This window comes from Telmatherina bonti (genome assembly GCF_933228915.1).
Source record: "Telmatherina bonti genome assembly, chromosome: 23".
NCBI lineage: Eukaryota > Metazoa > Chordata > Actinopteri > Atheriniformes > Telmatherinidae > Telmatherina > Telmatherina bonti.
In genome coordinates, this window is record NC_136632.1 from 16,909,632 (window position 1) to 16,923,936 (window position 14,305).

The 14,305-nt window shown below is 39.8% G+C and overlaps 3 protein-coding genes across 6 annotated transcripts in view; 2 read left to right on the plus strand and 1 right to left on the minus strand.

Moving 5' to 3' along the window:
- The window catches only part of lrmp (lymphoid-restricted membrane protein), a gene marked incomplete at both ends in the record, with an annotated part of 30,348 nt that extends 24,501 nt beyond the window's left edge, over positions 1–5,847 (plus strand). The window contains 9 exons of the mRNA XM_079263142.1: positions 2–149; positions 531–574; positions 696–764; positions 1,397–1,455; positions 1,712–1,810; positions 2,879–3,007; positions 3,862–3,888; positions 4,451–4,602; positions 5,705–5,847. Coding sequence (XP_079119268.1) covers positions 2–149; positions 531–574; positions 696–764; positions 1,397–1,455; positions 1,712–1,810; positions 2,879–3,007; positions 3,862–3,888; positions 4,451–4,602; positions 5,705–5,847 — 870 coding nt within the window. The remainder of the gene's footprint in view (position 1; positions 150–530; positions 575–695; positions 765–1,396; positions 1,456–1,711; positions 1,811–2,878; positions 3,008–3,861; positions 3,889–4,450; positions 4,603–5,704) is intronic.
- A 934-nt stretch (positions 5,848–6,781) lies between these two features.
- On the minus strand, positions 6,782–12,132 carry dnai7 (dynein axonemal intermediate chain 7; the record flags this gene model as incomplete). The annotated part of the gene is made up of 17 exons (XM_079263144.1): positions 6,782–7,066; positions 7,354–7,467; positions 7,729–7,887; positions 7,989–8,203; positions 8,316–8,472; positions 8,563–8,726; positions 8,916–9,006; positions 9,087–9,252; positions 9,335–9,493; positions 9,653–9,756; positions 9,850–9,984; positions 10,183–10,320; positions 10,480–10,584; positions 11,011–11,099; positions 11,241–11,325; positions 11,535–11,552; positions 12,121–12,132. 17 exons carry the CDS (start codon positions 12,130–12,132, stop codon positions 6,782–6,784), a joined length of 2,196 nt encoding a protein of 731 aa, XP_079119270.1.
- On the plus strand, positions 11,886–14,170 carry lyrm5a (LYR motif containing 5a). Of its 4 annotated transcripts, none has more exons than XM_079263442.1 (3): positions 11,886–11,961; positions 12,102–12,175; positions 12,253–14,170. In XM_079263442.1, exons 2-3 carry the CDS (start codon positions 12,131–12,133, stop codon positions 12,463–12,465), a joined length of 258 nt encoding a protein of 85 aa, XP_079119568.1. In that variant the 5' UTR covers positions 11,886–11,961; positions 12,102–12,130; the 3' UTR covers positions 12,466–14,170. The 4 variants fall into 4 exon arrangements, with proteins under 4 accessions (XP_079119568.1, XP_079119570.1, XP_079119571.1 ...); XM_079263444.1 differs by having other exon boundaries at positions 11,907–11,978; XM_079263445.1 differs by having other exon boundaries at positions 11,913–11,965.
- Positions 14,171–14,305: the final 135 nt, after the last annotated feature.

Consider the following 14,305-nt stretch of genomic DNA (forward strand, 5'->3'; position numbering starts at 1 on the left):
GGAGAATCGTATCGGCAAAGCGGTGGAGGTGATGATTCAGCATGTGGAGAACCTGAGGAGGACATACACTAAGGAGCACGCCGAGCTTCTGGAGCTGAGAGAAGCTCTCATGCAGAATGAGAGGTCCTTTGGATCACAAACAGAAAAAGGTTAGAAATGTTCTTCCCACAGAAACCTTCATTTTCTAAATGACGTTTCAAACTTTTAATGTTGCTTTTATTAAGTGTCAATATTTATGAGGAGACCACCAAAATGTGTTGCATTTGAAATGAACCATTTGGTTATTATAACCATTCGGACTTCAGGTTTTCTAGTTTTCATCACAGAAAGCTATGAATGATGAGATATGTATTACGGAAGCTAAACAGATGGTTTCTAGGATAAAGTGCAATACTGGTACTAGCAATCCCTCTTATCAAATTCGATTAAATATGTCTTGTCAATTTGTTAATAAGGCAAGTGTGGAAAATGTGATGCATATTGTACACCTAAATTCCCTGCACACAAAGTAACTATGTTCCTATTTCTAGATGATTTCCGTGGCAAGAAGCAGTCTTCATCACAATACTACAAGGTTAGCTGCATTATGGTGCACCATTTACTTAAGATTTATGTGGGCTTTAAGTTTTAATAAGCTAGATCTGTTTCACTGAAGTTTTTTTTTTTTTTTGTCCTGTACATGTGCCCCCCCCCAGTCATCAGCAAGGCGAGTTAGCATAGCAGGGATTCCCCGTGCTGGTGGCAGCAACATGCACTTTGACTTGGTAAGAATCGTCAATTATTAATCACTTCGCACTTTTTTCTACCTGATTTTTTTTTTTTTCTAAACTATACGTTTTTGTCATGAGAGATGAGGCGGTGTGAAAAGACAGCACAGTAGATGGACCAGAAGCTTGCTGTAATCATGTTTATTTGAGCTTAAACCCTTCATCTTTCAGTTAGTTGCTCCAAAGACTGATGGGATAAAGAAACGGGGGAGGAAAAACCCCAAAACCTAGAGAACCAGTCAAGAGTGTAGATACATATAATGTAGACACAGCTCAAACATCCAGCTACACTTCAATAGATTGATGATGGGTGAGTCTAACGGTCGCAAGATGAAATGTGTTGTGGAAAAATTCAGTTCTACATAGAGTCGGGGCCGTACTTAGTTTAATCAGAAACACAACGGCCAGATGCCCCTGTGGTCTTTGGCAGCAGGTCCCAGGTTGTGAACTACTGATAGAGAGCTGGAAATTTGTCAGATTGTACTTAAACTACAAGCCCAAAAACAATTAGATTCAGTATGTTAAACATAGGTCAGATTTGTGTACTTTTAGGGCTTGTTGAGTTTTGTTTGTAAAACATGTTTGCCAAATCAATATTTGTTTAATTAGTGTCATATTTGCTATCATAGGCCAAAACACAAGATGGCTCCGAGGCTGAAGCGGAAAGACTGACTCGACGATCCCCATGGTAGGTGTCATTCTGTCTGTGTGTTTCTCTAACATGCTGTGTCCTGGATTATCGCATCATACAACACTGAAAAGGCTTTTGTCTCCAAGTAAAGAGCAGTGTGAATACAGTAAAGGCAAAAAGACTGTTTTTCTTCCTGTACTTGACGCATTTTCTTCTGTTGTGGGCCACAGCCGTTAATTCAGGTCATCAAGGCTTGGTGAACTTTGACAAGAGGGTTATTGTTATACCCCTATGTGATAACGGTGGTTTTCAGGAATGTGGCTGGGAAGAGTACGACACGTCCCCCACTAAAACGCTTTGTTAGCTCTGCGGCCTGGGTTGACACTGAAGAGCCTGCTGTCATGATGAAGGGGTAAGACATGCCAAGGAGATGGATAGCATTCTGGCTGCGTTACACTGGTCTATTTTCACAACTCATCCTGGTGCACAACGATGGCAGCATTAAGGTGCAACATCTTCACTCACTGCTTCTGGGAAATACTGGCGTATACTATGTTTGTGGGGAAATAATTTGTAGTGAAAAAGAGAATGGCATCATTTCTTATTCCTAATGTTTTTTTATATATATGTATATTTTACTCCAATGAGACGATTGGCAGTGGGGAGTATCATGTAAGGGAACAGCATGAAAAGCTGTAAGAATTCTGGCAGATTTATATTTTTGCTGAAACGATGCACAAAAAAAGCAAAGTTGGTCAGCAAAAATGTAAAACTGAAAAAGAAGCAGTGATGATGAGACAAAACCACATGGCAGCTATCTTTGATGCATCTGGTCCATCAACCTTTGCATGGGGAAGTGTCTATCAGAAGCCTACATTTCTATATTTCTCTGTATTGTATGAAGATGCACAAAAAGCATTTGTGTTTAGTCATTTTTAACCTATTAAAACCTGAGTGCTGGTGCACTCTGATTATTTCATTCCATCCTTATGTGTTAATGGCACCAGGTGCTATTTAAAAAAAAAAAAAAAAAAAAAAAGTGGACCACAGAAGTGTGTTTTATTTTTTCGTTTATTTTGTTTTTTCTGAGGAAATTTTAAAGCTCTAGTAAAGATTTTAAAAAAAATTGAAGCATTTAAACTCTAAAGATCTTCCAGGTTCTGACACTGCTTTGCAGCTTCATGCTTTAATCCTAAGGTGTTTATTTTGCCCAGCTGGGAGTGCACCATGTTGCAAAAACTCATTTCTAAGCTATGAACTTTATTTTCCATAATTGTCTCAGTACATCAGGGGTGTCGTATCTGCTTCAGCCAGCTTTTCTTTTTTTTTCTTTTTTTTTTTTTTTTGTTGTTTGTACACATTCGTGACATGTAAATGTGTGCATGTGCTTGCATCGTCACTGTGGTTATGTAAGTGTACATGTATGTGAATAAGCTACTGAATAGTGTGTTTGTGAATGCCTGACCATGCATGCCCACAGGACAGCCTGCAGAAGCACAAGCTGCTGGTCGGACGACGAGCGGAAAGAGGAGTCTGTGGTAGAAAGGAGGAGGTCCAGTCTCAGTGAGCTGGGCAGCAAAATCACCTCCCTCATTCTGCCCCTAAAGACGTTAGTCCAACCAAAAGCCCACCACCACCCTGCTGCAGCATCACTGCCAGCAAAAGTACAAGGTTGACTGCATAGTGAAAGAGATGCTCACTTCCCCGCACTGAGGTTCCACTAGCTGTAACCTGAATGTTTTATTATGATTGGCGTTCAGCCGTGACATATTACTGTTTTAGAAAACACAGGTGTGCTGTTACTGACAGTTTTACACCACCAATAGCTGCTACTTTGCTTTAATTTTACAGGTATCCTGCATCTGCTCAGGCACTATAGTTACTGCTGTGCTATTTAGCGCTCCATGTGCCACAATTCCAGTTTGTCAGAAAATGTTAAATATCGAATAGAAATACAAGTCTGTTTTTATTTAATGCAAGAGTTTTACTTTTGAAACAGGAATTTGGGTGAAACTATGGAACCTCCAAAGTGACAAAGCTCTTTCATTATGTTATGTTGGCTGGCCAGCTTCTTTGCTCTTGGGGTTGAATGGCTTCAAATCTTGTCATCACAATGTTCTGACTGCACTAACTGCGAAAAAAAAAACATATGTTTACTGGCTTCAGATCAATGTTACAAAAATTTTGCAAACTGCAGTTCAAGTGTGGTGCACGGAGCTAAAGGTCTTTCTTGCTTGTGCAAACCATCTAATGACCCATTCATCTTTACTTGGCGTACTTTTCTGTCATTTACTAACATGTTCAGCCACCTGAACCATTTCTTTCTTTTCTATTTGTGTCTCTTTTTGTTGTTGCACATTAATCCCCTTGGATTGTGTTGTTATGTGGGGGAACTAAGTGTTCTATGCAAGTAAATTTAATCTGAACTATCATCTTCTCCTTTCCTCGCTCCACATCACTCAGGAGTCAGGACGAGCTTTTTGTAATGCTGTAAGTGTGAAGGGAGGAGACGGCAAAGTGGGAAGTGCTTCTGCATCCTGTTTTTTTTTTTGTTTTTTTTTAAAGATTAAATGTGAAAACAAGCAAAATGTCTGAATTGATCCCCAGAGTGTTGGTGAGAGGCTGCTTGCAACTCTGCACTGACTGTCATTATCACTTAAGTCTTTCAGGCTGAAAGTGTCTGCTGGCTTTGCCTAACAAGTCCTCCTCTAATCTACAAGCCAACTGCTGTTAACAGCTTTTTCATTGTGCTGTCCACTGCGATCATTTGAATGTTTTTTCATCATTAACAGAGCTTCAATATATCTGCCTCTTGTTTTTAATTGAAGCCGCAGTTAACTCACTGCTTGCTGTTGATTGCATAAGTTACCACAAACGAGTGTTCAGTTTTTAACACAATTTTTTGTGAATATGGACTCCCATTGCAACTCGCTTTTGGTAACTTGTATGCTTGCTTTACATTGTAACATGTTTTTTTTTCTTTTTCTATGTCCAACCATCTTATCACATTTTCTGTTGATCCTGAAGTCACATTTTATTCTCTTTGCTTCAGTCCATGTCCTTCATCCAGCCCCACATCTACAGATCCAGGGATGGCCCAGACTCTTTCCCATAGTGCGATTAGTTCTCGGGCGACAACTGCAGCCGCAGCCAGGGGAAGCAGGGGGCTGTGGCTCTGGCTGGCCATTGTAATCGTGCTAGCAGGTATGTTCATGTTTTCGCTTCCATTTTTTTTTTGTTTTTTAACTGTTGTAGATAGTAAACATAATTACAAGTACAATTTTATAGAAATAAAAGGACTCACTTTAGATGATTTTGATGATTTTCAGATATTTTCTGTTTTTGGGTCACTTTTTTTTTTTTTTTTTTTGCATAATTGAATAAGAGTGTTTTATTGCATAGTGTTAACCCGCTATACAACGATAAACTAAACACCAACTGATTAGTCACATTGACATCCCATCTCTGAGGTCTCTTTGGGTTTCCTCACATAAACTTTATGCTTCTCCAAAAAAACGAGTTAGGGTGGAATGGTTGATAATGGTGGCGTTAAAGTCAAGTTGCTGAAATCTGTTCAGACATGTTATATTTCCTGTTCTTATTCAAACAGTTTTACCCACAAGCTTACTGTGGTCCAGTGATTTCCCTTCTCCAAATATCACTTCTCTTTAAAACCAAGAACTTCCATCCACAATCTGATCATCCACAATCCTTTCCCTCACAGCTGACTGGTTTGTCCACATGGCATTTAGCAAACTGCAGATAAACAGTTTAGGTTTGTCTTCTTAGTTTTTCCACGTGATGACTTGTGGTATTTGATCATTTTTCTAAATGATAAACAAGTCAAGATTCTTCTGTTACGTAAAGCATTTTGTTAGGACTGAAAATCTATTGTTGGTGACAGATTCTGTTGGACCAGAATCTGTGAATTAGACCACAATTAGTGCATCGCTGTTGGCAAAGTGACAGTAGGACACCATCACTATGAAAAACATTATTGTGGAACATATTTCATTTTCTTTTAAATAAAACATTAGAAGACCCTTTATTCACCTGATGCCACAAGAGCCTTTTAAAGGCAAATAGTTGGGCAAATACCAGGGAAGTCCATGGAGTTCTAACCTGTGGAAAAATAAATGAATAAAATGAGGGGGGAAAAAAGGTGTGTTTGAACAGGGATGCATAAAAAAACCTGCAGGACAGCGTCTCTGGAGGACTGACTTTAGCAACCATGTTTTAGACCGTTTCTAGTTATGACTAATCCACTTTCAAAATGTTGCTGCATGTCGTTATTTGTTTTGCATAGGTCTCCTGGCACTGCTGGCTAGTCTGGTGATGCAACCAGCAGTCGATGCAGCCCCCGTGGGGACAGGGGACTCCTGGATGACCCTTCAGCAGCTGTTGTGGCCGTACACTGGACTCCGGCATAACGGACAGCCCCCTGTTTAACCCAAGTCCAGTGGGGAGGGTGGTGCTACTTCCATCACCCCTCTGCAGAGTGCCTGTGCACTGGGGAGATGACTGGGGGGAAGGGAGTGGGATACTCATGAGCAAAGACTGTTGGGATGTTTACTGGTGCCTGAAAACAAGACTTGCATCAACAGCACAGGCCAGGCTTTGGAGAGGTAGTTCACCCTGTTGAGGATTTTATGCATCACATCACATTTGCTGATTTTAGTTAGTCTGTGTGTATGCATGTCTGTGTTTACAAGGAAAAAAACAGATGGGCAGTGATAGAGACCAGTGTCCTTAAAGTGACGCTGTCAGGGCTGCTGCTACATGGATCTACCACAATCTTTCAAACCAGGTTTGATCATGAAAGTTGGCACATTGCTGCCCGATCATGTCGTCGCTGTGTGGACAATAATGGCACCGAGTCGTCTCTCAGTCCTTCAGGCTTTTTAAGACATTTCATTTACCTGAGGATACAGGGGTCTGCCAGCCTTTTTCATGGAATTTTACACTCAGTAACTCGGTGGATAAAGCGTATGTGTTGCAACCCAAATCTGTCAACACTGGTAATAAACCTGTAATGTCTGTTTCAGAAATATATATGAGTTTCTTCAGTTTTTAGTAAGAAGATGTATCTTTATTTTTAAGCCAGAGTAGACCAATACCAGTCTAAAATTTGAACACACTATAATATTCAGGTGGGTCCAAACTTTAGACCAGTGTTGTAAAATTGTACGTTAGTTTTAAAACCAAAGTCTTATCTTTCTGTGGTTGTCACAGTTTTCAATGTCATACACTTTTTGTATGTTCCAAAGATGATGCGTGGATTTTTGCACCAATAAAGTAGCCTATTCTAAAGTACATTTGTGTTCTTGCATCAGTTCAGAAAACCATTTCAGAGTGAGGCCTTTATGGTAATTCATTAGGTTAATCACACAGATTTGGAATAAACCAGAGGTCGAGTGGCACAGAGCAGGCTTTGTACTGTGTTTACAAACAAGTGATGAGATTTTCTGGTTCTGGCGACTCCGTCAGGGCTCATGTTGTCCTGAAGCATGTGGATGAAAGTGGAGTGAAACTCGCTGCCAGGGTGAAAGTCAGAGGAGAAAGTTTCACTCTTCTCTGTGATTTCCAGTTTTTGACACCTTTGAGCACCAAACAGGTACAGACTCCATGAACTTTCAGGTACAGAAGTGGAGTCGAGATGCTCGCATACCTGCCAGAGACAGCGGCAAATTGGTAAACAGAAAAAATTAAGATTTATATTTGTGGAGAATTGTTTGTTTCCCCATTGACTGAAAAGAGATCGAGGTTCAGTTTTGTCTTGACAATGTGTCAGTTGCATTCTTCCCTATTTCAGAGATAACTTTCCTGCCATGCATGAGTAAATGTCAGCAGCTAATTGTTCAGCTGCAGCAGGTTAGAATCCTCCTTCACTTTGTGTGTGACTACAGTTTATTCTACATCTGGGAGAAAATAAAATGCAAAAATGAATAATTTTACCTGCATGACCAGATGCTCAGGTCCACATTTGGCATTCCATTTACTCCATGAAAAAGCACAGGCAGAGGCAAACAGGGCCATCTGTTCATAGGCTGCATATTCTGTAAGAGGGTCCTGTGCAGGAGCAAAATCAAACAGTTTTTGAGTTCCCGCTCAGTTCAAAATAACTTGGTTTAAATGTCAGTATTGCTAATGCTTGAGGTCGCACAAATACAGAATACAGATACATTGTGTCCAATGAAACTGGTTCAACAGCTTTAACATGTTTTGCATGTTACTTTTTTCAGATTTTTGTGTGCAACTGCACATAAAACCAAATCCAAGAAGACCATTCTGGTTTTTTTTTAAATTCAGACTTTATCAAAAGATGCACACCTTGTCACAGCTGCTTATATATTTGTCTGTGTAATCATTCACAAAGATGTTGATCCCTGAGTTTAGCATGGCTTTTTGCAGGACATGTCCCCTCATCCACTTCCCCAAGAGGTGGGAAAGGCCTTTCTCCGGCTCTGACTGTAGCATGCACAGATTATTCTGTAACACACACACACACACACACAAACTGTTAGTCAGGAGGAAGCTCTTGATATATATTTTGTTTAGTTCTTGTGTTACATGTAATATCAGTCCCTTGCCTGAATGGTGATGCTGAGGTTGATGAATGCCCCATAAATGGTGAAAACAGCAGAGTCTTGGCCCAGTGGACAGAGCTCCCAGCTCTCAAAGGGAAGGTTAGCGTACGTTTCCTGCATCAGTACAAAGGGTTGGAAAGAGTCCATCTTGAAGGAGATTTTAGCTTCAGCTTCCTCATAGGAAACATCAGTTATACCATCCATCCTCCACTGCTTTCCTGTAAGGAAAAAAAACTGTTTTAATGTCTGTGAACTTTGTTTTCAAAAGCCAGATCTTTCAAATTTTATTTCATTTTATTTATACTTTTACATAGTACACGGTGTAAGTACCTGCAGCATCCCAGCGTGCTACTTGTGGAGTTTTTAAAAAGACAACAAATTCAGGCAGTGTCACAGACACCCCAACAAGGGGGCTGTTCAGAGCCGTGTCATCGGAGTTGAAATCCTTTGGGGGGTATTCGAACACCCTCAGACCTGTGTTCAACAGCTAAAAAAAAAACAAGCATTCAGAGTGTTGTTTTGTGAAGTCAACGTTAGCTAGCAGTGCTGGTGCAGGCAGAAACTCTTTCCTCTTCACCTGTCTAATTTCCCAGCTGTTAACCGTATGAGCTTGAGGAGGGAGGTGAAACGCGTCGTAGTAGAAATTCCCTCCCAGAGGCGTGTATTGCATCAGATCAACTATCTGGGTACCATGGTCTGTTAATGTTTGAGGCGACTCAGGGGTAATCAGGTTGCTTTCAGCTGGAAAGAGAGAGAAAAGACTGTTTACAACTTTTACAACTAGTCATCTCATAGTAATTTTAATATTAGTGGATACAAGTACAATCATTTCAGCAGATATATAATCTTTGCCCGTTTTTTTCTTTTTTGTTGTTTTTGTTTGTTTTGGGTTTTTTTTAAATTATTGGACAGCCAGGACATGCCACTTACCACCTAATGCCTCCACCTGTGTGAGTATCTGGCTCCTTCTGCTTTCTGAAAGCTGTGGACTGCTCTTACTTGACCGTATACTTGCAGCACTCTGAGATATAAACAGTAAGATGCGAAGCATCACGGTTAATATATCAGAAACCAAAACAGCAGGCAATTTATTCATCCTACCTTCCTCCCATCTGACTCTTGGATGGACTGAACCTCCTCATTTGCTGTCTGCTGCTGCTGCTGCTGCATGGCATTATCATCCTCCACTCCTCCCACGCTTTTTGCTGCCTCCCCCTGATCAGGTAAATCCACATCTTCCATTTCTTCCTTGTCTCCTACAAGACACCTGAAAGTAAATAGTTTGTGTTATCAACTCTTCTGTATTCCTAAAGCAGTTTGTTTGGTACAATAAAGAAAACTCCCTCTACCTGCAACTGCGTGTGTGTATTTCCTGGTGAGTAATCCTCGCCAGCATAGACAGGTGGTCGTAGTGTGTATGAAGGATCCGTACAGCGATTCCACTGACGGCCAGCTTTTGGGGGAGTGAAAAACCAAGACCGACCTCTTCGAAGTTTAATCCTTTAAACCTGGATGAATCAGAGAAATACTACTTCAGTGAGTCTAGATGACAGTTTGTGTTTGTCAGTTGGAGTGAACGTTTAGGTGCAGTCCAAGAGAAAGCAAACCTTAATATTGGATTTCACACCCTTTGACACACACACACACACACACACACACACACACACCTTGGATTCTTCTTGAGGTTGGCCCAGAGACACAGTGTCATGTTGTCATCTCTGATCACAGTTTGCATGTTCCCCGTCTCCATGTCGATGTTCTCACAGGCTCTCTGTGATCAGAAATATTCACGACACAAAATAATAGTCCTGTTCAAAGACACATTTTAGATTGAGACTGAACTTCAAGTTTGTGTCTGTTGCACCTTAAGGATATCCTCAGAGGTGAGGTTGTGTTTGGACTGGATTAGCTCCTGCAAATTTATGAGTGACTCCTTGTATTTCTGCACATCTAATGGATCTGAAGCCTTTTTTAACAAATCTTCCAGGTCCTCAACCAACTGTTTAAAAAAATGGAAAGGACATTTTCTGTTTCAGTAGGTGTTCTGCATAAATGCACTGACAATGGATTATTTTTTTTAATTCATGTATTTGAATTCTTAGATGCACATCGACTGACCAATTTGCCTCTAAAGAAAACGACTAAACATCGTGATGATTATATAACATATGGTTATTAGTGCACAAACAACAGGGACCTGGAGAGCAAGCTTGCATTCCTTGAGCACCTGCATGATATTGGTCTCTGGGTCATCTTTCCACAAGCTGATGTATGTGTTGATCTCACGCTGCACTGCTGGGTCAGGTGCACCATCACAACGCATGTATCGCTCCCACTGACCCTCAAAGCATTGTTAGAATTAGACACCAGGAATCTTTGTGGGACACTTGTAGTGTCACTTTTAGCACAAGTGCAACTACCAAGACAGAACTTTTACAGTAAAGTCTAGACATGATTTTATTTAAGGAAAAAAACGTGGAATATTTTGACACACCATGGCTGTCTCCTCAGCATCATGCTTCCATTTGCTGACTGCAGCATGGTTCTCCTCCAGTAGATGGCGCAGTTCGTTTAGCTCATCGTCTCTGCGATCCAGGTCCTGTTAACAAAACCAACCCATGAGCAACAGCAGTGATAACCTAATTGTTTGAGCAGATAATCTTCAAGTTTTGGGGTGTGTCATGTCATTTTCTGAACCAATTAATCTAAGTGTTGAGGGGAAGATGGAGCCAATCCCAGGCAGGATGTACCTGAGAGGCAGGTACATCCTGGACAGGTTACCAGTCCATCACAGGGTCAACACAGTGAAACAAACAACCATTCACACTAACTCCTATGGGTAATTAGGAGTAAACATTTAACCAAACATGCGTGGGAGAGAGCCAGACTGCATGCAGTATGAACATGCAAGCTCCACACAAAAAGACCACAGTTCAAGCCTCTCCCCCAGCAGAGGCTTGAACCCATGACCTTCTGGCTGTGAGGCCACAGTGCCAGTTTAGGATGTGGTTCACTGGATTGTTACCTTCAGTTCCAGTCTTTCTATCTCCCTCTGCTTCCTCTCTCTTTCTAATCTCTCCTGTTCCTCTCTTTCTGCCTGCAGTCGGGCTTCTTCTGTAGAAAAGCACAAAACACGCACGGCATCACCTCTGCACATAAACAAACACCATATCAACAGACATCTTCACTGTATCACTGCAGAGTCCAGTAAGTACTAGTTAGTTCTGGTTTAATAATAAGAGATGTCAGGATGACCTTCCTCTCGCAGCCTCCTCTCCTCCTCCTCTTGCTGTAGCTGTGCCTTCTGGGCCTTGGTAAGTTTGCGTCCCTTTTTGGATGACTTTCAAGGATCAACACATTACAAATTAGTGTTTAACCAACAGGTCACGATCAGTCTGGACTACTTAGAAAGTGGGTTAATTGCTGGGAAATTGCTGACAAGTAGAGAAACATGTAAAAACTCTTCTCCTTCCTACAAATAGCTAAATACTTAACTGCCTTCATAAATCCAAATGAGCAAACAGGGAATGTGCTGACTTCCTTTCATACCTTTTTGTTCTTGGGTGGCTATCATTTAAAGGAGAAAACGGACAAAGTTACAGTAAAGCATGCTGAAAAACATTAACTCGAGTTTTTAAGAAAAAAAACAAAAAAAAACCCAGCATAATATATCCTGCTTCTACAGAATAAATAAATTGATAGCTTTAAAAATAAAAACCAAGTTATATAGCTGCAGAACTAGCCTTTCAACATGATCAGATTGGTGACGTTTATTGGGAAAAAAAAAAAAAACTTACCATCTTCTCGCTCAAACAAACCCAAGCATCTAGTTACCATAGAAATCCATGCGCAAGCGCTGTTCTGTTTTCATTTGCGACGCAACGATGCGATATACGGCAGTGTGTACATATTGAGCTAAGGACAAAGTGAGAAGGAGACGTTTCTTTAGTGGCTCACAGCGTCGATAAAACTACATGCAAGTATATATTTTAAGTTAGTGTGAGTTTTCACAGAATGTCAGATAAAGTGGAGGAGAAAATTCAAACTTGAAAGCCAGCCATATTGGGATTTTTACCCAGCTTCAGTGACGTTAACTTCAGGTCTCTGTTGTTTCAGAAACGTGAAGGGCGCCCACCTTTCCTGACATGGCCAACCCTTTAAGGGGGGAAGTTATAAGGTTGTACAAAAATGTGAGTAAAGTGAAAGTATAAAACTCCGTTTTTTCAGAGTGCGACAGCTGTTTGATGCGTGTCTCGTCTTCGTGCAGCTGCTGTATCTTGGTCGTGAATATCCTCAAGGAGCAGCTTATTTCAGAGAGCGTCTAAAATCTGCCTTCATGAAGAACAGAGACGTCACCGATCCCGAAAAAATCAAACAGCTGGTGGCGAGAGGGGACTTTGTCATCAAGGAGCTAGAAGCTCTCTATTTCCTCAGAAAATACCGAGCCATGAAGAAGAGGTACTATGAGCCTGAAAAGTAATAAGATGCACAGTGACGCGTTGCCAGTGAACCATAGTATAACCAGTCAGTGGTATTCAGCAAATCATTCTTGTTCATTTATACATTTATTTAAGTCCTTTACCAAATACAGAAAAGCCTAAATCAATTCTTTGCCTCAAAAGGGAATTTGTGTTCCATATTTAAGTGCTAGACAGTATAACACAATTTAAACAGTGTTTTGTATTTACATGCAAACATCGTTCCAAAAGAGACAGGAGACCCTAATTGGCTCTTTTTGACATATTTATTCTGGTGCAAACAAACCTTTTATCAGGTTGGGCCATCTCAAATCCAGTTTGTTGGATCTGTAGGTGATTGTGTGCTTAAGTTTTGTTCAACTGACTTAATCATGTTCTACAGACTTTCTCCAGCGTTGAAATGTTTTTAACTGTATATATTTGTATATATGTGGTCAAATTCTTTGAAAAGCAAGTGTACATGACTGTGCATCAGCGCCATTTAGAAAACATGTTATAAATATTTACAGATTTTATTCATGTCCACATCCTCCATCATAATAAAACAAAAATGTTTGAACAAATGTCCTTTTTCACAAATTTTTTTACCATTTCATTTTACGCTTTCCACAGTGATCATGTTTTCATGATACAGAGTATATATGGTGTAAAAAAAAAAAAAAAAGTCAATTTTTCTAAAACTGGTTACGGTATTTCTTTTATCTTGTTTTTATTCTTTTAGATTTGGTTTTGTGTGGTTAATTTGTTATAAAGCGGCATGTTCTGCAATAAATACTGAAATTGTACATGTGCATTCAGAGGTTTAGAGAAATTTAATTTAGGTTTACCTGTATGTACGTTCTGTGATCTTACAAAAAGCCAAATATTGCTAAGTTTTTCTGATTAAAATCTATGTAAGCAGTATTTTGGTGATGAGCAAAGCAATGCATGTCTCCTTGTATAGTTTTCTCTTGTGAAAGTGGAAAAACTGCAAGATGAAAGTATTCAAGTACAAGTCATTTGGTTTATTTTTTAATATTTCATCCACACTTTTACCAGCTGGGTCAAGTTTTATCGAATGTTTTCATCTTGAAATGGAGGTTACACGTGTAGAAATATTACCCAGTCATGCTCTTTGTATGACATCCCTAAATCATAAGAAGGGTACAGTATGGAAAGTTAAGGAGGATGGAAGAATATGTGTTACAATGCAGACAGAATGAACCTGAGACTTTTTTTTCTTCATGTCCACTTGGTTATACTTGTCAATTTGCATCTATAAAACAAATTCATGATGCTTGTGTGTAAAGAGCAGTGGCTGAAGCCAAAGTTAGTTGTGTTTGTAGATGTCTGACAGCATTAAACACATTTATTAAATGCTCTTATAACCACATAGTTTGGAGATTACTGTAGGAAACCATTTGACAAGAAATACAGTGCAACTATTTTTTTTTTGTCATGTCATGATAAAACACTGGGAGGTTTTCTGATGGTACTGGCTGTTTTAGTGCTCTAGTCAAGTTCATTTACACTTCAGCTACTGCAGCAATAATCCAAAAGAAAAAGGAGGTTTAAAAACAATGTCCATTGTCTTGTGACACCATTTTTCCAAGGACATCTATGTTTTGTTTTGTTTTTTTACACCAAAAAAAAATGCAGGGCCATATTCTGTACTGTACTGTACCTGCAGGCAACGTGCTGAGACTTTTTGTGGGAATGGATGTGCCTATGACATGAAATTGATATGTGAAAACATAAAATATCTTTGATTTAATAGTTCATTGGAAATTAAATAATAAAAAAAAAAAAAAAAACATACTCATCACCTTTTTTTGTTTAAAAAAAAAAAAAAAAAAAAAGCTG